This window comes from Anguilla anguilla, chromosome 7, assembly GCF_013347855.1.
Source record: "Anguilla anguilla isolate fAngAng1 chromosome 7, fAngAng1.pri, whole genome shotgun sequence".
NCBI classification, from domain to species: Eukaryota; Metazoa; Chordata; class Actinopteri; order Anguilliformes; family Anguillidae; genus Anguilla; species Anguilla anguilla.
The window spans coordinates 22,171,259-22,196,616 of NC_049207.1; the positions used below are offsets into that span (position 1 = coordinate 22,171,259).

Consider the following 25,358-nt stretch of genomic DNA (forward strand, 5'->3'; position numbering starts at 1 on the left):
CATGGTTCTTCTTTGTGGGGAAAAAAGATTGGTCTTCACCCCTGCAATGACTACTGTGGACTCAACAAGGTGACCATAAAGAATCGGTACCCACTACCACTGATGTCCACGGCATTCAAGCTACTCCAGGGTGCGACAGTTTTCACCAAGCTGGACCTCCGCAACACCTACAACTTAGTCCGCTTTCGGGAGGGAGACGAATGGAAGACGGCATTAAACTCCCCCACAGGTCACTATGAGTACCTGGTTGTGCCCTTTGGTTTGTCCAATGCCCCAGCAGTCTTCTAAGCCCTCGGTAATGATGTCCTCCGTGACATGCTAAACACCTTTGTATTCGTCTCTCTCAACGACATTGTGGTTTTCTCAAGGTATCTTCATGAGCATGTCCGCCAAGTCCTTCAGTGCCTCCACAAGAACCATCTCTATGTCAAGCCGGAGAAGTGTGAGTTCCATGTCTCTGAGGTCTCCTTCCTAGGATTCATTATCTCCAAGGACAACCTCTAGATGGACCCTAAGAAAACCCAAGTCGTCCAAGGCTGGCCACAACCCACCTCCATCAGACAGGTTCAACGTTTTCTTGGATTCGCTAACTTCTACAGGCGATTCATTCACAATTTCAGTTACATATCCGCACCCCTCACGACGTTGACCAAGGGAACCCCTTCCCGCTTCTCCTGGACCCCTGAAGCAGAAAACGCATTCCTATCACCTGTGTCTTGTTAGTTCTGTGTATTTAAGAAGTCCTGCCTTGTTTGTTCTCGGGTACTCAGTCTTCGAGTTTGCTCTTGCTAAGTTTGTGTAGTATCTTTGTTAGTATATCGAAGTGCCTTTTGACCTTTGAGTTCTGGATTCTGATTTTCGCTTTGCACTTTATACCTTTGCCTGTGTTTATGGACTGACCTTTGTTATGACTTTCTGCCTGTTTTTCTCGACTACACATCAAGTGAAGTTTGAACAACTTTTTCCAACATCTGTTTGGTGTGGTTACTGCAGCTGGATTCACTATTGTTGCTCAAGCCCTCCCAGTGGTCCAGGGGAAATTGCCACCAACCCATTACCACCACGGCCAGGGTTCAAATACCAATCAGGGAGGGATTCCTAACAGTACAATACAGGATATTTTAGACTTGTTGTAGTCCTGTGTTTATAATCAAAGAAGTCTCCTCTTCCTGTTCAACCTGCCCACTCACTCTGAGGACCTCGCGTAGCATGGCTGGATAGCTAGAGGTAATGGTATTACCATGAAAGGAACATTAAGAAGGCAGATTTGATTATAACTTAAGTAATTCTATTATGTTGAATGTAATAGTTAAGGTTTTAATTAAGAATATGTTTCTTTTCTGAATCCAGCGGTTCCAACAGTCAATGTCCTTGTTAAAATGTTCAGCACTCTGAATACTGAACCAAGTGATATTGCATGCTAGAACCCCTCACTTAACCTACATGTAAAATATATTTTATTAGATTTAATTTAATAATTATGTTTAAATTGCCAACTTCTTTGATAGATCAGTCTACAGAAAACTGGTGGAATCAACCAACAAGTCAAAACAAGCTGTATATCAGGTTTTCAGATTAAATAATTGAATTCAATAAGAAGCTGTCATTTATATTAATGAACATACATTCTTTATTGAATGCAGGCACACTACTTCTATATTACACAACAGAAGACATACAGCAAAACATTAAACAACTCATCTAGAAATACCAGAAAAAAGAGAGATGGATAAGAGAGAGAGAGAGAGAGAGAGAGAGAAACGGATCAGCCAGACCTTGCCAAAGTATCACCCACTTCCAGTATAAGCACCACAAGGAAACCAGCTAAAAACACACAACCTAGGAACCACCACCAAAATAGAAAGAGGAAAACTCTTCTTCTTCCAGTCTCTGAAAACAAACGCAACACAAAAACTTTTTCCTGTGGCCATCTTAAATACCTTACCAAGCATGGCTTTAGGATGTTTGCCCTGATTGGGTGATGCCGGGTTAAGGTTTAGGAGAGAAGGGAAGTGGGGTCAGACTAATTTATGGCAAGGACTGGCCTATCTAAAGATTGCATTCAAACCAAAAGTAATGGGAAATGTTAGGCATGCAGGGTCTCCAACCCCCGATATAGTGTCTTGTATCATATGGTTTGTCTCTTCTGAGGAGGTGAGACCCATAGATTGTCAGCCTAGATTAGGTTATCAGTGCAATTTAAAATTGCCCGAATCACATTTGCTTTGATGCTTGTGATGGGGAGGCCAGGCCACATTCTAATTCACTGTTTCCCTCTCTAAGGCCAAAATCTAAACACTACATATCCTACAGCTGGGACTTTTATTTAAAAAATAAAAAAAATTTCAGGCATTTATATTAATAATATTCAGGCATTTATAAGTTCTTCATAAGTTTATAAGTTCTTTTTTCGCTAGCTTCACACTGCATGTAATGTTACTTTAAGGTCCAAGATAAAACAAGCCAACTCCATGTCACTTTTCATATCCTGTGGTAAACTTCAGCTAATGAGGAAAAACAATTCAAAGGTTAGTTCTTGAACGAGCCCTGTCGGCTTGTCTTTTTTTCTTTGCTGTATCTGTGCCTCTTCGCTAGCTAGCTAGCAGCAAATCTGAAAATCTGATCCCAGACCACAGGTTCTGTAGCCAGACCCACCCCTCCTCACACAGAAAAGAGCACCATGCCCAGAAATGTCCCAAACATATTTTAGAATAACAAATACAGGTAAAGGTGCATGAATTTGGCAAAAATGAGTAAAGACAGAGATTTTCAGTGCATCCTAGATATGCCTTGGCATGGTTATTTTATTATATTTTCAAGGTAAAACTCCTGCATAGTATACCTTTACTGGGACAAATGTTTATGGAGTCTTGGCCAGTGTGCTTTCAGATGTCACAGAAGAGCTAATGTGGTTGTAATGTTGCCACGCGTGTGGCTGAAGAATCTGTCATATCTGTCATGTTGCACAACTGCAGTACAGCATAGAATTGAGGCCCACCACATACCACTCCCCTTGCACCAATGGATTATAATTAATAGCTGTCAGTGTTGTAGTGAGAGAGTGAGGCCTGGCACTACTGGCAGCATGAGGGGGAGACTCATGGAAGGGGGGGGGGGGGGGTGTCTGGATGCTGACGTGCGGGGAATTTAATTGGGATGAGGGAGTCTGACCCCTCCCCAGTCCGACAGCTGCGTAACCTCAGCCAATGGAAGCACATTCCTCCCCTGATTAGTGGAATTTCTGCTGCCTTTGCACAGGGTGCACTGGGTCCAGCTGGGGGCAGGGAGAGGGAGTCACTCAGGAGCCAACACGGGGGGGCAGCATTTAGCCATTCAGCCGAGAGAGCGAGAGAGAGAGAGAGGGAGAGAGAGAGAGAATTGTCCATTTCAATTACAAGTGTAGTAGCAGAGGACTGGATCTGAGATGCGAGAGCTAAGACAGTTACAACAGTTAAATGAGAGACAGACAGCAACGGAGTGAGACAGACAGACAGAATCTTCTGGAACTTTCCTGTCGTGGAGTAGCCTACGCTTCTCCTCTCGGAGCTCTGATGTTTCCTGTTCCATGCTGTCGGGCTTTCCTGGACGTCCTGGCTGCAGTCATGCTTTAGTCATGTCCCCTTGGGCAGCTGCCAGCTCTGAGTGACAAGTGTGGTGTTGTGTGAGATCCGCAGGACGTCCCTTTCCAGTCGTCAGAGGACCATCGGCAAAGCCTTTTTGAACCTGAACACCGCGCAGTGAGACTTCTCCACACTTTCCTGTCTTTTCCTTGTGGCTAAATTACAGGAACGTTAGCTCAGGAGGAGGATGATCGCTGAAGTAACCTTGGGAATTACCAGTGTCCCCTGGGTGCCCGCAGCGCACCTGGTGTGATGTCAGTGTTGCAACCACTTGCGCACCGTGAAGGGTAACTCAACTGAGGGGGGCCTGATATTTCAAGCTCTTTGTTAAGTTTTTATTTTAAAGTAAGCTAAATGCACTGATAGTCTTAGGTTTCCTTAAAAGAAGATAGGATATTCTGAGGTGGGTCAGTGCGACTTTACTATTTTTGACCTCGTGCGAACTTCATTGGGGAACCCATCTTTCCTCCAAGCCTCTGTTTCACCAGCCCAAGGTTGACCAAAACGACGGAAAGTTCTCCTGTCAATCCGAGTGTGGGCCTCCACTGCATACCCAGGAGGGCTCAGGCCTCTGAACCAGAACGGTCGCTAATACCCTTGCTTCCCCCTCACCCTCCTTTGCCTTGCTTGCTGAGGACCCCAGGTTTGGGATTTACCGGCTGCTCCAGCTCCGGTTCCGGGGAAGCATCGCAGATCGGAGCACTGTGGGTAGCCTCCGCAGGAGAGATGCTGAAGGGCCCTAATAATGTCACCACTCAGCAAGGCGTGGCCAGCACTTCCACCTCCACCACCACTACCACCACCACCACCACCACCAGCACCACCACGCCCAACACACCCAACCGGTGAGTGGGGTGATGGGTGTGGGGATGCGGTTGGGATGAGGGGCAGGGGAAACCCCCCTCTGAAGGAGAGTCAGGGCATGGAGTTTGCTAGCTGAAAGAAGGCTACGGTTGGGATATTACATTGTGACCCATTGTCCAGTTTATTATGTTGTGTGACACTAATTTGAGCATTTTGTTTTTCGTCTGTGTCCATGTATGCATGTATGTAATGTGTGAGACTGTCCCGTTTTTCTTTTCAGCAGTGTCTGTGTTGTCCTCAAAACTCATCAAAACTCCTGATAAAACTCCATTATTTGATTCTAAAGTATTTTCTCTAGTGATATTGTGACTCAAAGCCTGTTTGCATAATTGCCCTTTCTTGGTGTCTTCAGTAAATTTAGTTAGTTTGAGTCAAGTGATAAGACTTTGTTTGTTCTCCATAATTTAATACAAATTTAACAAATCTTGCCTTTGATTATGACCATTCATTATTTCATTATGACCATTCAGCTATGAATGGAACTTTTTGTGATTTTTATCCTTGAGCTGTAATCTAGATTATACATTTGAATACTTATTATACTTTTTGTTCCCTGTAATGTTCCTACCAGTACTGCTGAACTTCTTTCTCTTGTCTCTCTGTTTCCCTCTACATATGTTCAATGTTAATCAGAGTTTTAATTCAATTTTAATCACACATGCTAAAAATCTGTTCCAAAAGGAACATTTTGCTCTTTTCCTACCCATATAACCACTCCCAACTCTTTACCTAAAGGCATTTGTTTCACCCTTTGTTTTTTACTTTAGTGGAGACAGCCGCTCTCTAAGAGTTAATCTGGGGCTAGAGCTTGTCAGTGCTTTGTGGTGTGAATGTTGAACCCCCCAGCCATCCTGTACAAGACTGATTTCAGCAATGGAGAATTTCAGATATAACTCATACCTAAAAGAGCTAAAGAAAAGCAACCCAATATTATCACGGCCAGCATGATCATAGGATTATGAATAATAATAATAATAATAATAATAATAACACTGCATTGAAGCCTATTTGGGTGTGACGTAAGTAGCTTTGCTGAAAAGACAAAAGAAAGACTCACTGTATTATTGACCAGCTATTTTAATATCTTCATTTGCAGCATTAAAGCTTTGAAACACATGTCACATTCATGCAGCATATGCATTGCGTGTAGGGTCAGATATAATTACTATGTGCAAACCATAACCTCAACTTCGGAATCTTACTTCCCCTGGCCCCAGACCGCAGCAGTGAGCTTTGTTCCCCCACTAATGAAACGTCTCGGCTATCGCTTCATCTGATTAGTGTCTCGTCGGCACGCCGGGGCTCAGATAATACCCAGCGCCAGTGAAATGGGACCCCAATGGTTTAATTGGGGTCTCGCTCTTGCGCTTAATCCAGTTAGATAGCTATGTGTTCTCTCGCTCTGGGCTAAATGTCAGGAACCTCGATGGGGGCTTCATTGGCGAGGGTGTGGGTTTAGAAGCGCCTCTCTTTTCTCTCTCTTCTTTTGTCCTCGTTGTTGTTGGATCGAAACGGAGCGAGCGAGGTCTCGGAGGATGCATGACACCGGAGGAATGCGGGCGGTTGGGAAGATGGGGCGTTCGGCTCTGTTTGCTGAAAAACACCCACAGTGCTGAATGTCTTTGTCAGACGGGGAAATGCATGGGGAGGCATGACATTCACTCACACAGAGTATTCAGGCAGTAGAGTGTGCTGATTTCCAAGAGATCATGTAGGAACAGCCCCAGGGCCAGCCAGTGGACACCAATCATTGAATAGTTCTGTCTGTTTGGTATTAAATGGTCAAATTTATTGAAAGTAATGAGCATGTGTGGCTTTCCATTAAAACAAAACAAGATTACCTGCATGTTTTTGAAATTTAATAGTTTTGGTGTAGTGATCCATTTTTTTTAAATTTCTCGCTTGTTGTGTGAACTTCAGGACTAACCCCAGAGAAGCAGGATTCATATTCAGGCCAAGACTTGAGAGCTTATAACTCAAACCTATACCAACCTGTTCTAGTCCTCCCACACAGCACTGTGTCGAATGGCAAAAGAATGGTGCAACTGAAGTTCTGATCTTAAGTGGTTTTCTTAAAGGCAAACAACAGGAACTCTAGGTTTGTTTATAACCTGGCCATTGCTTGGCCCCCCTCCAAAGTGAAGAGCTGTCGTTCTGATCAGTTCTTGGATTTTTTTGATTATCTCACCTCAGCCTGGTGGCAATTTCTGATTGCTAGGTAAGAGGACTCGAGGTCTGGTGATGCCAACCACTGTCACTCTTACCCCTTTAATCACTGCTAATGCCCATTTCACAATAACATCAGGCCGGTTTCAGTATTCAAGGGACCTGGGTATGCTGGCTTTGTTTGCGTTGTCATGGACACTATTAAACAGATCAAAGGAAACAGACACAGGGAGAAAGCCTCCAACCCCATAAAGTAAATAAAATAATAAATATATGTAACATCAGCGTTTAAGACATATAGTATATATTTCAATATGTAAAATTCATGTATATATTTGCCCCTATATTGTGAAATATGAAAATCTTGATAATATATTTTATGTCAATATATTTTTAGTTTTGGTCCTCCACAGCGGCTGGCGATGTGTGCTGGATGGGTGCCTCTGTCGCTGTTGTGAAAGATACCCATTGTTCCTCTGGTGGAGAGGAGGGGCGGAGTTTGGGGGGTTCTGACAAAGGGCCTCTCTGAGTGCTAGAGCCAGTCTGTCCTGGGGTGGATGAGTAGATAGCTGGCAGCTACCACATTTCCCAGGATGCACTCTGGTGTTACGGGGGTAGGGGGGTGGGGGGTCGGGGGGATGTGTAGTGGTATCGTATAGCCCTGGATCAGATAGCTAAATGTGTGTTAATTGAGCCTACCCTAACATGGTCTTCCGCTTTTCAACACCAACTCACCCTCTGTATCAGTGTCATCACTGCTTACATGCAATGGCACCTGCTCAAAACACAAGGTCGGTATGATCTGTGATTTCAACTACACCCGCATGTGGGTTGTGTTTCCGCATGGGTTTTTGGCTCAGGTTGAATAATCTTAAAGTTGGCTTTTGTAACAGTCACTTTTGATTTATCAGGGAACTACTATTGTTGAAATTAAAGCTATTATTCACTTCAAGGAATGGGTTCTCTTTCATTATGGAAATGTGTTCGGATCCCATACAAAAGCAAGGAATGGCTCTATTTCAGTTTAAATGGTTATGGTGATGAATATTCCCAAGCTATGTGAAGTGTGAGTATTATTGTCCAGTGCTTAACACCAGGTCTGTGTTACCTCTGTAATGGCTCAGGAACGTGATATGTAATATCTTCACTGACCTCGCTGTCACACACATCTCTGGGACAAAGCAGTAGGCCTTAGCATATGGAGAGATCAGAATTCATAACATTCCACCATCCTACTGACATATTCTGCCCACAGAGTCTCTCTCAATCTATCTCACACACTGTGTTGCTTGAAAAAACCCTTAATACACTTTGAATCCTACTACTCCCAATAACAAGCCTAAAGCACAATAAACCTTATCATAGAGAGATATCATAGGTGCCCAATTCCAGTAAGAGCTGTAACAAAGCAGATAGAGAATTGGAGGTAGGCAACAAAAACCACATAATACTTTTTATTTTGTGTTATTGTTTTGTTGTTTTATTTATAGATAAGATCTAATGAAATTAGGGTTCAATGGCAAGAGAAAGATTACAGCTGAGACAGTGGGCATTTATTTTCATTAAAACAGCTTTGGAAAACATAAAATACAAGATGGACAGAATGATTATGTGCCATCAATTATTCCTTGATTTTGTACCAAAGGCTTTTACTATTAAGGAAAGTCTTATAATTAATGTGGCCATTTGGTCAGTGATTGACAGCTCAGCGGGGTGTGTCAGTTAAGTTGCTGAGGGAATATGAAAATGAATTTTACAAACAAAGAAGGTGCAAGCATGAGTCACAGAACATGTGTGTGAAATCATTTTCACAGAATGCATGGGTTAAATGATGTTGACAGTAGCTTTGGTGGGACATTTAAGAAAGATGAGTGAACCACATTTGATTTATAATTGTTGTGTGAACAAACTAAAGATTTCTGCCACAGAACATAAATATACAAAGAAGACATGATAAAACAGGTGGTGAGCCTGTGAGGTGAATCTTTCTGCAAGAGCTGTGAGAATTTCACTTATTCAGCAACCAACAGGTTGGCCCGATTTGTACCCTTCCCCAGAGAGGCGCATCGAGGTTCGGTTTTAAAGCCAGGAAAACGAGATCAGGCGGAGCAGGGGGGATTGTGGGATATGGTGTGAAATGCTGAGGGACTGTGTTATTCCGAGCTCCTGCTGATTTGGCTCCGGTGAGAGGGAGGGAGGGATTGTTGAGTTGGGGCCCTACCCTTTCCACCTGGTTTTCTCTTCAGCCCCCCCAACCCCCCCCCCCCCCCCGCCAGTCTTCCTAAATACTTATGTTATTCCATCTCATCCCATCCTGTCAGCTGATGGTTACACAATCTTAATATAGCTCCTTAAAAATTGAGATTTATGAGGGTGTGACACAGATTAATCTATCTCTGATCAGTCACCCAAATAAGGCCCCGTGAAAACCGCACAGTGTGCTCTGCCTGTCAACCAGGGCTGTCATGGTATTACTGCTGATGTAATGTTATTATGCCATTATTTATTTTCATACTTAAATGTTTTCTGTTCTCACCATGGCCCTTGCTTGGGCCACAGACCAATGGAGCAGCTGGTCCAGTTCTAATGGGGTTCAGCGATCAAATGTCTAAACTGGGAGTTCAAAAACACGGCAGGTGGCCATCTTGGTTGTAGTTAAAGGGGCTGGCTCCTTCATGGTAAACAAATTGCACTTGGGAGGTGTAGTACTAATGAGTAGTGGAACAGCTAAATATATAATTGTTTTACATGCTGAATATGTGGTAGTTTTTTAAAATAAAATTAGCAGTGAAATGAAGTAGTACAAATATCAGTGCAGTGCAAAAATAACTTTATTGATTATGGTCTCCTGATTTAACCACTGACTGCATTTTGCCACAGCTAATATCCTGCTATTAGTCTGAACATACAAGAATTCCAATTTTGTCTTGATCATTTAAGAGAGTGTGTTGATGTGATGACTTTTGTCCTGATCTGGGTTCCCTCTCAAGATATTGCATTCACAGTACTGAGAGCCACCAAACAAAGATTAGCTGTTATTTGAAGAGACTATTTGAAAGAAAGCAAAGAATGCTCAGATAAGTGCACTTGCCATCTTTTGTGCCAAATGCTGGATTAGATCAACATATCATTTTGCATTTGTCGATTATTATTCCCAAAAAACACTGTGCAGGCTTGTAAGACCATATAAACAAACTACTAACCGCAGCCTGTTAAAATAGCTGCCCAACATAATAGTCAAACAAAACAACAGAAAGATGTTGCACAGAAAGCAAATTAACATTGCATGGCAGAAAATAAACCACACAACCCATAAATATTTTTTCTTAAAGTGGCTATCCAGTGTACTTCAGTCCAGCAAACAAATAGTCTGTCTATTTACAATAATTCAGATTGTACATCCTCAGGACTTTCATGCATTCAGAACACTGTTTGAATTGAGCGAAATGACTGCAGATGGTACTCAGTTGCATGTCTGACATGGAAAACAGGAAAGAGCCCTGTGTGCTTTTAAGGACGACAGGCAAATGGGAGGGACCAGGTCCTGGAAGGCAAACTGGAGAGGAAAGAAGACCAAGCCAGTAATGAAAGTCAGGGCCAATTACAAAGTTACTCATCCTGCTAAATTGGAGGTGTTAACTGTGCACCCCTCCTCTATGACCCAGTCATGTAACAAAATGCCGGCAACAGCTTTTTATATCGTTTTGTAAGGGTGACATAGGAGAGCTCTCATCACCAGAGAAGATTTACAGCAGGGACCGTGTCCCTATTTAACTGCCCCGCATCACCAGTGGTTTGTCTATCTACAGGTGTATCTATCTATCTATCTATCTATCTATCTATCTATCTATCTATCTGTCTATCTGTCTATCTGTCTATCTGTCTATCTGTCTATCTGTCTATCTGTCTATCTGTCTATCTGTCTATCTGTCTATCTGTCTATCTGTCTGTCTGTCTGTCTGTCTGTCTGTCTGTCTGTCTGTCTGTCTGTCCTCCTGCCTGCCTGTCCATCTGTCTGTCCGTTTGTCCCTCCGCCCATCCAAAGGTGGGGGAAACCGGAGAGAACATAAAAGCTGTTTTAATGAGTGTTCAAAGGCAAATATTAAGGTGTGGCACTATGCTTTTTACCATGGGTAATGACTAAGACCGCATGCTTGCTCCCAGTTGGGTGCCACTGGACATTACCATGCATAAAGCAAAGCTTGGGACATGAGAAACATCTCCGAATCGGTCGGGACATGTCCCACCCTTGACTGAGGGACGCATCATGCCCTTGACCAGTCAAATGACCTTATCCAGGGGCAGAATAACAGGTTCTAAAACAAGCCTCCATCCGGCACAAGGATTTATGAGCTTCTTGGGGGCGTAAGGGCATTTTACTCCCAGAGCGGAGACAGGAGGGGTGCAGGAATGCTGCTTCGCTATCGTGGCCCTTTTGCTTTGTGGCCAGAGCCTGTGCCGCTCTTTAAATCTGTGCCCCGCTTTACTGTCTGTCTCTGGGTGACATGCAGCCTCAGAAGAGGTCCACCTGTTGGCCATTAAAGTTTATTGCCCTCCTAGAGTCAGACCAAAGAGTCAGACTGCTGGGTCACGTAGTGCAGATGCATATCTTGCGCAAAGGGCTGTCATGCTAGCACATGATGTTTCTGCCATCCTTTATGATGGCCGTATCATTCTTCACCATTCGGAGGTCACCCGATATATCTGCACTTTCATTTCAAGAGTGTCACTGAGAATGACATCATTCTGAATGGCAAACCTGATGCAGAGGTCCACAAGCGCATGTTAAAAATACAAATTAGAATCATGAAATGCAAGGCATTGATAATCGTTAAAGTGCACGGCGAGTCTGTAACAGAGAGTGTGTTTGGAGCACGGAGAGAATGAGTCAAGGTGACTGAAGGCCACATGCAGTATGTGAAGGGTAGGCCCGGGAGTGTGACTCTCAAAAGTGGGGGTGGGGGTGGCGGTCGGGTGTGTCAAGGTTGTAAGCCACTCAGTGTGTTTTCTCATTACGTTACAATAACTTAGTAGACGCTCTTATGCAGAGCGATGTTCAGAAATGGGAGAACATTAGTGTAACTCTACATAGTATACAACGTCATCATTAAGAACATTACATTACATTTATTTAGCAGACGCTTTTATCCAAAGCGAGGTACATGGTCATTGGACAACTATAAAGAAGCCACAGATGCTCATTAATAATCAGTAAGTTTAATGTTAACCTAACAAACAACAATTTGTATGGTAACTAAAGAAAGTGCCACTAGACTGACAGTCCCTACACAGTTATAACTAAACAATTATTCGAAAGGGAATAATCTGGTAGTTCGTGGTATGTACCCTCCCCCTTCCTCAGTAAAATCAGTAGACCTAGGGGAACCAGGAATATGGATCTGTGTAGACGGTGGCCATGGTGACTGAGTGTCTGAAAAAGTGTTCAGGGCAGTGCAGATCAATGTCAGAGAAGCAGAAGACTAGTGTACTTACATGCACTCACTGTGTAAATATGCCAAAACCTTTGGAATCACCAAGTTTACTACACTCTCATAAGCACCACCACCATGCTGCCGACCACACCATCAAGCTGAAGAGAGTATACCAGTCTGACACACTATCCTCAGAGCCAGTGACTATTTCCCACACAAGACACACAGCACTCCACAGCAGCGCTAACAACAAGAGGAGGCACACCTCTCATTGACAGCTTCTGATTATTAAGGATCCTTTTTCAGTTCTTTTTTTTGTTCAGATCATTTGCCTCTTTTTACCAACGGCATGGCTCCATGTAATTATACAGTAAACAAATGTGGTAAAAGTAAGGCCTACATCAATGTATACCACCGTTTTAATTAAAATGAAAAAAGTGGCCAATATAATTATGGCAAAGAATAAAACTGTGCTGTGTGATGTTTCGCTGTTTTATTCCCATGCTACCAGAGACAGACCTGTCATCTACAAGGCAGCAAGTGTGTGGGGCACTGTCCCATGATTAATCAGATCACTCAGTGATGTGCAGCCTGCTTCCATTTTTGCTGCTGGTGGAACATTACAGTAGTTTCCTCTGAGTGGCGAGTTTCTGCTAGTCAGATTCCTACAGTTTACACACTTCAGAAAATAGTTTTACTTCTCAGATATACCTGTTTTCCCTGGGATCAATGTGTCTACAAAATGCCACAATCAACAGAAAATACCAGGGCTGCCCTTAGAGAGAACACCATTCTCCATGTGGGACAGGGATGATGCATTAGATGAGATGGGATGGAGATGGTGGAATTGTTTTTTTTTTTTTTTTTTGAGAGAGAGAGAAATTTGCCAAACATTACCATTGAATTTTGTCATTTCTATCCACATGAAATTCATTCTTAAATGGGACTGGAAGGGAGAATTTACTCCCTTCCGTAAGAGTGAAAGGGAATACACTCTACTGTTCTGTATGTGCACTATGTATAAAAAAAAGAATACATTAATATATTTTACAACAGTGTGTTTTTCCAATACATAACAATATCTCAAAGTGGTAATAATTTGTGTATTTGCCCTTTGATTGTCAAGTGCAAAATATTGAGATTATATTGTATTCCAATATATTTTCAGTACATTCCATTCTTTTAAAGGTGGGTCTGCAGAACTGAGTTTGATGCTTTATCCAAGTTTTTGAAATCATTCCGAACGCAAATGAAATCCAGCCAGCACATCCAGCGGTGGGGGATGGGATGCACTGCTTTCCCTGTGTTTGCACTGAGCGTGCTCCATTCTCAGAAAGCGAGGTCGTACTTCTGTGCTGTTAACATCAATGTCTCTTGTTCCGGGAGAGCAATTATAATCATGAACTCTACTGTTATGGTTCAATCTTATCATATCAGTCTACTTTTCTGTTAAGGGTTCAAGCTTGAATAAACAATCACTTAAGAAATACAGGGCGCTGACGCTGGTTTATTATGGGGGGGGGGTAGGGTAGTGGGCTTTCTGGGGTGCTGGGAGAGGGGTTGGGTCTGTGGTGGTCTTGAGAGGGGATAGGTGGGGTCGATGTATTCACTTTATTTTTTCTTTGCATGTTGAAACTTCAAAAAGCAGCTGTTGACAAGGCAGTCCCGTGTAAAAAGAGAAGACCTCATCCCTCATATCCCACACACTGGAGAATGTGTAATGTGAGAGTAAGCCTTGTTTGAAGTCAATATTAAAAATACATCAGAGAATTTTCTTTTATTTTAGGAAGCTTGGTTCATTAATCTAAATGAAAAAACGTATCTTGTGTGTTCTCAGGTACCAGTGAAACAAATTTATCTGTTTTACAATTGTATTTTTTTCTGACAATTATGCTATCAACAAGCAGCAGTGGACCATAGCTTGGCTGGCGAAAATGAATGATGCACTAATGGATTTAAAAGTTGTAGTGTCAATGCAGGCAGATCAAAATCAGACTGCTCTCATTACACTCTCCTTCTGTCGCAGATAAACTGATTGCATATTTAGCCCCATTTCAAAATGTGTCACAAATAAAAATTGATTAAATTTTATTTTGATTTAGAAAAAAAAAGATTAAAAAAACTAAATCTCTGATCTCACTAAAATTAACTGCATTCAATCAGCAATACTTTGTTTTTGACTCTTTATTGATTCATTATAATGTTTCTCATACTGTATGTATGAGTTCACTGACTAACTGTGAAGTAACCTGCCTCATGTTTCTACACAGGGTTATTTAGTCACACAAAGCCATGGAATAGTCATTTTTGTGGCCGGACTTGCAAACAGATCAGGAGAGGCTGTTTGCGGAATTGTGTAATCAGCAGTAGGATCAGCTGAGGGGTTCCTTATAGACCGCAGTTGCTGGTCTTATGAATGAGAGGCACTGAGGAGAAGAGTGGGCTAGGGAAGGGGCAGGAGCCTTCGCCAGTGTGTTAGTGAGTGATCCGTGTTCGGTTAGGCCCAGGGGAGTATTTATTTTTAATTATCAAATTAGGCAACACCGTATAACTGCTCCCATGAGCCTTAAAACACCCGTCTCAGCATGCTGACAAATGGTGCAATCTGAACCCTCAAGTTGGGAGGCATTCACTGACGGCTATCGTGTTATTTTCCCCTGACCACTATCTCTTTCACCCTCATTCTCTGTCTGTCTTTCTCTCTCTCTCTCTCTCTCTCTCTCTCTCTCTCTCTCTCTCTCTCTCTCCCTCTCTCTCTCTCTCTCTCTCTCTCTCTCTCTCTCTCTCTCTCTCTCTCTCTCTCTCTCTCTCTCTTTCTCTGTTCTGTCAGCCTTTCTCTCTGTGGTCAGTTGGCTCACTGTGGGGACTTGTGAACTCATTGCAGCTCACTGCGTCCACAGTGATTATGGTCTCACTATGCTGGTCCTGGAGCCCCACTGACTTCAGCCAGCCCCACCTTCACCCCCAAGTCTGGGGGAAGAGTGAGAGGAGCAGGTGGAGCTGAAGGAAGGGGGGGGGGAGGTGATGAATGAAGCAGTGGGTAAGGATGGGGAGAAGAGAAGTTAAAAATGACAGATGAGTGTGCTGAATGATTCTATGAGAAAGAAAGAGAGAGGGAGAGAGAGAAAGAGAGAGTGCAGAGGAATGCAACACTTTTTATCACTTCAATGTTACCACCAAACAATTATTTAATTAAACTATTATAAACTATTATTACTCTTACAAATACCCTAGCTACCAATTTCCTTGAAACTTACGACATACCTACACCGCACAATGCTTAGCACTGTTGCCTCACAAGAAGGAGGTTCCAGGTTCGAGTCCTGGCTGGCCGGATCCTCTCTGCGTGGAGTTTGTTTCCCCGTGTTTGACCAAAGCACTGGCCTCAGAGCTGGAGTTGGTTCCCATGTGCTGCACTGTGGCTGCTTACTGCTCCTAAGTCACCAGGATGAGTCAAATGCAGAGGACAAATTACCCCAAGCCCACAGGGTCAATACAGTGGGCAGCTTTATTTAAGCTTACAATACAGTAACAATATTTTACCATTGGGTATGTGCTGATTACCTTCAACATTAAGCCTTATGATTTATGAAGCAAAATTGCAGTCTGTCCTGTCTGTCTACAGTTCTCTTAAGACACCATTTCTGCTTGAAGTTAATGAGTTTAGTTTTACTCGATAAAAGTATAGATCGAGATGATTTCCATGTCCAGCCTCCTAGAACAGGACTCTGAGAGCCACGGTTCAGCTCAAAATTGACTTATTGGCTCAAACGTAACCAAAACAGTTTCCAAAGAGATGTGTTTGGCACGTAGGGGGCAGGGACATGGACAAGACAGTTCCCAAAAGAACAGGGTATACCTTATTAATTATACATCCATCTCCAAATTGGCAAAAGAAAACTTCCTGTCTATCAAAAAAAAAAACCCATTAAACACAGTATAATGGAAAGGAAAGCCTCTTTTCAACATTAGCCCTTAAAAAATATGTTAAAATTCTCTATTACCTAGCTCAGAAATCTGCTGCATCAATATGTTATGAATAAGGTCTGATTTTAGTGCAGAACAGCCTCACAGATCGTAAAAAAATAAAAATAAATTAAATATAATTTAAAACTGAGAGATTTAGGGCTGGTGAGCGTGTTGTAGGGGATTCAGCTGCCCGCAACTGGCATGGGCGGGCCGTGTTATTGACTGCTTGCTGCGCCTTGTCCCTGACGTCATCAGTCACATGATTCAGGCTCCTGAGTGCTCGACCTTCTGAAACCCAACCCTTGAGACGTGGAAAAACAGACCAGATCAGCTGATGGCATATGGATGAGCCAAGTCAATTGGCCGTGTTGGGGAAAGCTATTTAAATAGCAGGTGTGAAAGGGAACTCCAGGTAGTGACTCAGTTTGCAGACAGCATGATGTCATCATTGACATGAGATGGCCAGTGGCAGTGGGAACCTCAAACAAACTAGGTAATCGCAAAAGCCTACTGACCAGCTATGCTAGCACAACATGGTGCCAAGCCGCAGAGTCATGAGAGTGTAAAACTGAGGGTATCGCAGTTTTAACTCCACACATCTGTGTGTATGGTAAACTTTCTCTGAAGCAATTCATCAATTCACATGCAGTCATATGAACAACAGCTGCATAAGATTATCATCCTCCTAATTAGGGTTTAGGTCCATTCCATTTCAATTCAGCCAACTCAGGAAATTAGCTGTAAATATAATCCAATTCATGAGTTGAAATATGCCTACAGGGAAATTTGTTCTAAAAATACATTCAGTTTCAGTTAATCTCTGGAATTGAATGAAATGGAACTGACCCCTGCTCTGCACCTTACACACATTATAGATTATAAATATGAAGCTAGTTATAAAAGTATGACAAAGCTGCTCATATCCTTCAATGTCCCTATGTCCATCTCGTGTTGTAGTTTAGACAGTTTTATGGGGTTGCTTTAATAGAAGTTCTCTGGTTACTCCTAAACGGAACAGGACCGTTGATAGGGATGGAACAGTTTCACAACCCCAATGTTAACAGCTGCCATGTCCAAATTAGGTACCAAAGACACATTTACACTGCCATAACTGCTCGGAATAAAATGTTTTGGATCATGCCTGGCAGCTGTTGTTCCAGTCACATGATCCACTACCCACCAATCAGAAAGGGAGGTCATTTCTTGAGACTTACACACCAACAGCCATCAACACCCAACAGTTTAAAAATAACACCAAATAAAATCAGCCATCCATTACAGGAAATAATGTTTTCTATTCCTCCCTGACTTGGTCAGCATGACTTGCAGCACAGAGAGTCAATGCCTCATAAGAAAAAGATTCACCAAATTTGCAACATTTCTTTCAAAAATATAAATCAAAGCACAATGTGGCAATAAATTCACACTAACATCAAACAAATGACAGTCAAAGAGCAAATCTCAACAGTGACCTCTTGTGGCCCACTCACTGTCTCACAGCACAACAAGCCATCTCTCCCCTTGAATCTCTGAAAGACTAAAATTTATGTTTTCTTTTTAGGTTGTATACATGAACTGTAAAAAGTTTCTCATTGGATAGTCTCTTTCCTCTGTAGACTATAATCTTGACTATGAAAATGCCTATGTTATTATTTCCCACCATGTAATTTCCACTGCATTCAGAAGGAAATATATTCCAATGAACCACTGGACATGGTAGCAAGGGAAATTAAGAAATGCGAGTCACAGCCACTAATGTGAGCTAAGTTTAAAATTAAATTATGATTTTTGTACTTGATAAAGTTTGCCTGCTGAAATGACCCTGCTGGCCTACTTATTTTTGAGAGCAATAGAATAGCGCTTAAAACAAGAATTACATTACATTTCACTGATTTAAAGCTAAAGTGCCTCCTAAACAAAAATGCAGTCAAATTTATTTTGATATTGTGCAGATTAAATTACAGCAAATAACATTCTTATGGTTAGCAACAGTGGCAGGCAACGTCGATATTATTAGTGAACACAACATGGTAGAAATTTGGTGCCTTTTCACTTTTCTCAGCCAGGTCACTGCATATCCACTTGAAAACATGTTGACATAGAATAGGCCATTGCCTTACCATATAAGAGAAAATGCGATCGGCTACTTGGCTGCTTTTTTGTATTTGTAAAAGTAAAAACTATTTCTTTGTATAAATTATTTTGTGACTGCCTTGGTCCAGCCTTGCTGCTTATACTGTTTTCTTTACATTGCATTCTTTTACATTCTAAAATGTTTTTTTATAGGAAAATCTTTCACTGGATGCATTGGATGGGCTTATTTGATACATAACTAATATATCTATTTTACTTATGGAAAACACTAACTTTTCATTAACTGTTTTTTGCATAGAAAATAAATTACTAAAATGATTTGTTATTAAGTCCACTTCTGTGAATATTAGTGAATTTGTGTTTTTTTACATACATATATATATATATATATATATATATATATATATATATTATCTCTGACACCCTTTCTGTAGGTGTGGCAGAAAGGATTTCTACATGCTGTATGGCTAGAACACACATTAATACAGGCTGGACAAATTGGACATGGTTGAACTTATATAAGCTAGGCCGTCATATTAAACAGAAATAGTTCAAAGTCAAGCACACATCAGACTGAATCTATTGCCTTTCTTCCAATGTTTCATTGCCTTATTTATGTGAACACACAGATTTAAAGGACACTATATCTGGGAAGAATTGGAGATGAACATAGGATATAAGACTTGGTCCGCTCTGGTACCAGTAATTCTATATCTATGGACACACAGTACCCTACAAAAGGACATAGCAAACTGTTTCTTTCTCACAAAGGTTGTTGTTTCTAAAGATGTACTTTCAATCCATAATGAAGACAAATGCAGCAAACATATGACTGTATTGCTAAGTTGTTGTAGTAATGCTGAAATGGTGAAAATGTGCCAATACGGTTGTTAAATCAATGGGCCTGCTGCCAATATGTGGTTTGAGTGTCAGTGGGGAGGGTGACCTTTGGGTATGATACCGTTCCTTACCCAGCCCGTGAGCGGATTGGGTAACGCGAACCGCCAGCGAATGTAAACTTCAGCACATTCATATAGCTCAGTCTCAGCTTACACACGACTCTGTGAGATCAAAGTCACGTGACTTGCCGCACACTGCCAGGGCGCTGAAGCAGTTTTGGGCGCATTTTATGTAACGAGCATGCAAGCCATTAATGTATCCCATTAGACCAAAAGACAAGCCCTACTGATCCTGAAAGCAAACGCTCTCTCTCCCCTTCTCACATACTCTTCCACTGAAAATGCCACCATAAAATCTCCACTGTATGTCGATCCACCAGCCTTGTAATGAGAGATGTAGACACTTAGGTCAAGCCCTTGTTGCTTTTTTTTTAAACAACACCAAAAACAAGTCGTAGCCAAGAGCTACCCCCCAATCCCTTCCCTTCGCCAAAACAACCCCCCCCAGCCCAGTGGCGTAGGTTTCGTTTGAACATTGGGGGGGACACATTCAGCAGGGGGTCTGGGGGTCCTCCCCCATGAAATTTTGAGCGTCAAACACTTCATTTCCTGCATTCTGGTGAACTTTTATGTACCAGTTTGTGCCTTTTCTCCATCAATTTATGGTGGAAATGTCTTTTAAATGTAAAGGAAAACACAAAATTCAGGGGGACAAATGCACGTGTTCTAAATATTGAGGGGGACGTATCCCCTGCGTCCCCCCCGAAATCTACGCCTATGCCCCAGCCTCTTAAGTAATATCATACCATATGCATTTTGTGAGGCTTCTTTCTTTCTTTCAAAAGAAAGAACTCACTGCCACCTGCTGGCTCAACTCAGGCAACCTACAGACCAAATAATTTTTATTTTGTGAATAATTCTTAACACAATGGATGTTTGGCTCGTTAATATTTGCTTTGTCTTTGAATATTTCATTATCTTCCAGATGGTTAGTTTTACTGGCCAGGTGTATGCACTTTCACCAGTTAGGAGTCTATTGATTCATCTCAATCTTTAATTTGATCAGTTAAAAATAACTGACCTCTTTTCATACATTTGTTTGCAATATTGCACAATAAACATAATATGAACATAGGAATTCTATTCTTCATGGCATGCATAGATATTTCTGATATAATGTGATTTAAGAGGGTACCTTCTAAACCAGAAAAGTCACATAATAACGAAAAATTAACAGCTTGTTAAAATTCTGGGATTGCTATTGTGGTTGAAATTAAGACCATCATAAAACAGGGGGCCCAGGATCGAGTTTGGGAACCACTGTTCTATGGGACTGGCATTCCGGAGTTCGAAAATAAACCAGGGACTTTCGAGACCTTTTTGGCATATTCTCGTTGCCGTAGACGATAACAATTTAGGGGAGGAGACTACAGTCCTCGTCGAACGGCGAATCTGTAACGTTCTGGAGGTACATTTTCATTCCCGGAGAAATGCTACTGTGAAATTTGCTTTCGAACTTCAAGGTAGGACGCAAAGATAATGCCATATGGTGACATTTTCAATATATCGATACTGCTTGTTGCTTGGCAGGGATGTAGGATGTAAATCGCGACACTTTCATTCCTACGCAGCAGCGACTCCCCATACGCGCTGTAATACCGAATGTGCAATGGAAAACCAAGATGGCTGAACGGCTAGAGAAAGAGATCGAATGTATTGCAAGAAGTGCCATCCGATCACAGGCCCAGCTTATTTTAGTCCATTGGCGTCAGTTCCCAAATATGTGCACTTTTTTTTTACCCCTGAACTGTAAACTTGAACAATAAGGTCTTTAGCTGTTTTTTTAACGCCACCGAGATCAAGATGAAACTTCTAAGTTGCATACAGTGCAGTACCACTGAAGCGTTTGTGTTGACAACCAAGCCGATTGTGCTAGCTAGCTGTCTAACTAGTATGTAGACCTATATAAAGTTATAGCAATAACTTATCAGACTCCGAATCTACAAATACCAAATGAATATTAGTACAGCTACCAGCCTGTAGCATCGGTGCTTGGTTTCCAAGCGGCAATTCAGTACAGTGCGGTGAACACAATGTTGTAGTGACGGAAGTGGCTTCCTGCGGCGCGCTCACAATGTCAAATGAGGACAAGCACCAGCTGAGTGGGAGAACGAGCTCGCTTCCTAGCAACGAAGGGCCATTTTGAGATCATTGATTTTACTGCTTATGCATTGCTAGCCTGCTATAATCCCATGGAAAAGATACGTTTTCAGTGTTGTAATTATCGCTTCCAACCATTTATTGTTTTCCTCGACAGCATATTGTTTTATGTGACGTTAACTAGCATTCCGTATGATGCCGATAGCTGCGTCTCACATTTGCAATGGCTGTATAAACGCACTGAAAAAAACTCTGCTGTAGTGTAGTCTATGGCCTTTGAGTCGCTTTTCTCTAGCGGCTGCAAAAAAGAAAAAACCCCACGAGTCACTGTTTGACAGAATTAAGTCATTGCGTAGGCAGTGAGATTTAATTACTACATCTCACTGCTAACGCTAGACTATACATTTATTTCGTTATACCAGTAATATTATACATTGCCGCGTTACTATAATTGATCATGTAACGTTAAGTCAGAGGGTACATAGCTTAATCGTGTAGTCTAAATATGTTCGCCAGCGGGCATAGCTAATGGCTGATTGCCCAATTTTATGTAGGAGTTTATTCGCCTATCTGGTGGCTACGGTAAAATCTAAACGGAGCAATAAAATGTTTACTAACGTTAGCACAGTTCAATTTCTGTTTTCTCTGTCAATGTAGGAAAGGGTTTAGTAAGGACACGTGCCAATATTTGTGCGTGAAGATGTCCATTTTGTTTCAACTCAATGCGGGTTACGAACGAGATCCGTTCCTAATTCTGTCTTTAAGTCGAATTTGTAGGTAAGTCGGAACAGGTACATACGGTTCTTATTTAGCGTAAGTTAGTCAAATGTTTGCCTTAAAATGACGTACGGCGTTCTCCTTCCTCTAGCCGACGAACCGCTGAAGCCGCGCAATGTTTTCATGAGCGTCACTAAGTAGTGCGTGAGTTCCTACGAGCCATCGCATTTAAATCAATTTTTTAAAATATAATAGGCTTTATGGCAGTCCGTTCGTTAGTACGAGTTGTGCGTAAGTCGGACGTTGGTAACCCGGGGACTGTCTGTATAGAGATGTTATTGGATGGAAACAAAAAGGCAGAAAAATCTAATTTTGAATCCAAAGGGTCGATGTGAAACAGCAGTTCGGCCAGTTGTTAGGGAAGGCTAAACCTGGGAACTGGTTTGAACGGAGTGGGCACGTTGCAGTCCTTCTGTTATAACCATTCTCGTGACGAAGGGCAAATATCACTGCTCACAGCTTGAGTGTATGTGGTGCAAAACCAGATAAGGGATACACACGTGCTCTGCAGTCTGCCTGTTTGACAAGGGGCCCAACTTGGTTGAAATGGAATATGGGGATGTCTTGCTTTTTGTTTTTACTCCAGAAACATAGTATAATTTAGTGCAAAATGGAAATGTATGTTGAGAGCCTACAACTTTTGCTTTTTGTCAGACCACTGCTGTTTCTGAAAGGAAAGAAAAAAATTGACTTTAGGAGTTACAACTAAAAATATATTTTATTTAATGAATGACCTTGATCAGCCAAGTGGAAAACAATTAACTTTTAGATAGCCTACTTTTGGTCATAATGTAGGCTATCTGCACACCCTTTGGTCTTGGGCTGTTTATCATGGTTTGGGCTAGGCCCCTTGGTTCCAGTGAAGGCACATTTTAATGCTTCAGCATGTAATGACATTCTAAATGATTCTGTGCTTCTCCAACAATTTGGGGTAGGCCCTTTCCTGTTTCAGCATGACAATGCCCCTGGGCACACAGTGAGATCCTTGTAGAAATGGTTTTGTCAAACCGTGTGGAAGAACTTGACTGGCCTGTACAGAACCCTAACCTCAACCTCATCCAACACCTTTCAATTGGAAAGCCAACTGTGAGCCAGGCTTAATCGCCCAGTCAGTGCCCAACCTTACTAATGCTCTTCTGGCTGAACGGAAGCAAATCCCAGCAGCAATACCCCAACATCTAGTATAATGCCTTCCCATAAGAGTGGAGGTTGTTATAGCAGCAAAGGATGGGCCAACTCCATATTAATGCCCTTCATTTTGGATGAGATGTTGGATGTCAGGTGTCCACATACTTTTGGCCATGTAGTGTATACAGTAAATATCAATTTGCGGAGAAGGATCTTTGCTTTTAAAAATATTTTATCTTAGTGCATCACAAATGCATCTGCACACAATTCATACAGAATTGGTTTTGATTTCTCTTTGATAAGATCACAGTTGCCTGACAGTGGTCTTAACTGCCTGGACAGACCAATAATAAAAAAAAAAAAAGCCCAAAAGTACAATTCTATCAGTGTTTATCAGAAGTCTTTTTTTATTAAGTAGTGACATTAATTGAACAATATTAGTTTTTCATCTTATGCTGGGATCAGACTACACATTCAGCCCGATTTTGTCGTCGTCGACAAATTTCCAGCGTCGGACCCGAATATGAACGTCGGGAACGACAAACGGGCGTCTTTACCCCTTGTAGTGTGACATAATCGAAGAACAGCGATGTGGCGTCTGGGACGCCTCACGACACCCCGACGAAAAGTCTAGCATGTCAGAGTTCGTATTTTCCTGCCTAGTTTGACAACTCCTATGACGTGTTACTTGACGTTGATCAATAGGATGACAGAGTGCTCTCTGGTGCACATAATAAACATGGCGAAGAGAAAGAGGGATGCTGCTGTCAGGTGGACCTCTGAAACAGAGGAAAGGTTTGTTGAGCAGTGGCAACAATACCCCTGCCTTTTTGACGTTTCGTCGAAGGAGTACCATGACCAATTAAAAAAAGACCCAGGAACGGTTCCACAAGTGTTTTTTCTTTCTTTCCTTTTTCTTTTCCGAACACAAGACTGCCAGCATCACACACAGCGCTTCTGTAGCCATGATTGACAATTTCTTGATCCTCCTCCCTGACGACCTATGAACTCGCGCAAGGTCGTGAAAGACAGCATACGATGATTTGTTCGGGTCATACTTGTGTTGCCAGTCTCCCGGCCAAGACACGGCAAGAATTTATGGCACTATGATTGCCTAATCTGACATGGTGACCATTGTGAAAGACAAAAATATTGTGTAGTCTGATCCCTGCATTATGTGCAGAGGACGGTAAGGCTAGCATATGATGTAAAATTGCTTGTATAAGTGAACATGTTCACCCATGTATTACTAAGTTATATTTTGCTGGTGATTTTGGGGTGATGTCAGTGGAGGGTGTGTGATGATAGTGTTATGTGTTTATTTTGATTATATATAATTTAACACAAGCTTTTGTCATTGAACAGAAGTGAAGGTATTACTGGCTATTCCATATCATACATTAGAAATCCTGCAAGAGTTATTTTTTCTTTCTGTCTATGGCCTTTGAACTTGAATTCATGATTCAGCCTGCTTCTTGCACTTTGCATAGTTGGGCCAGTAGTCTCATTCAAACAAGCTCTTAGTATGTTTTGTCCTTTCAAGCATTTATTTATTTTGTTGTTCATTAATCTAGTTTCATAATGGATGCATCCCCCTCCCTCACCTATTTGTTTGCAGAAATGTGTGCTTGCTATGTAGCTACTTGCAAATACCACTATCTGATATTCAGGTATTCCCTGGACACTGTTGAACGCAATCTGTGGCCTCGGAAAAATGGCTTGTTTTTTGTCCCAGACACACACTCATAATTTGCACTTGTTATTGTTGGGGGGGGGGGGCTGTTTTAAAGCCTGTGTTCTGGGCTCTGAAATATGCTAATCTGGTGTGGGTGCCTGGGTATTAGCTGACCATATGATGTCATTACATAAATATGCCAATAAATGTATAATTTTCAGCTTATGTCAGCTTCATTTTTGCCCTTATAATTTGGTGGAAATTTTATAATTCCTTTTTTGTTTAATGACATTTCAGAGCCAGCTGTCAATTCTGAGGCCTTTAATATGTTGTTTAATTTACGGGGTCTGTATAAGTGTGCAATCATTTTGCTCGGCTGAAGAAGAACAATATTTTCATTCCCTTCTGAAGTGGAAAGTTAGTGCGGGAGAGGAACAGTGACTTATCACTAAGAATGATTGGCCTTCCTCGTTTTATGTTTCAGCTATGCTGTTCCGTAGTTTATAGCTGAATGTTCTAAAAATATGCAGAGCAGGGCTTTAGTCCAACAGGTGTGGTTTGCCTTGCGTGTAAC

At 41.9% G+C, this 25,358-nt stretch overlaps 1 protein-coding gene across 2 annotated transcripts in view; it reads left to right on the forward strand.

The window, feature by feature from the left end:
- Nucleotides 1-3,400: 3,400 nt before the first annotated feature.
- znf638 (zinc finger protein 638) overlaps nucleotides 3,401-25,358 on the forward strand; it is a 39,030-nt gene continuing 17,072 nt past the window's right edge. Inside the window, exons 1-2 of one of the 2 annotated variants that reach the window (XM_035426436.1) lie at nucleotides 4,053-4,208; nucleotides 4,260-4,465. In XM_035426436.1, coding sequence (XP_035282327.1) covers nucleotides 4,347-4,465 — 119 coding nt within the window. In that variant the 5' untranslated portion in view covers nucleotides 4,053-4,208; nucleotides 4,260-4,346. Of the gene's footprint in view, nucleotides 4,466-25,358 lie in introns of both variants that reach the window. The other variant, XM_035426435.1, reaches the window with a different exon arrangement.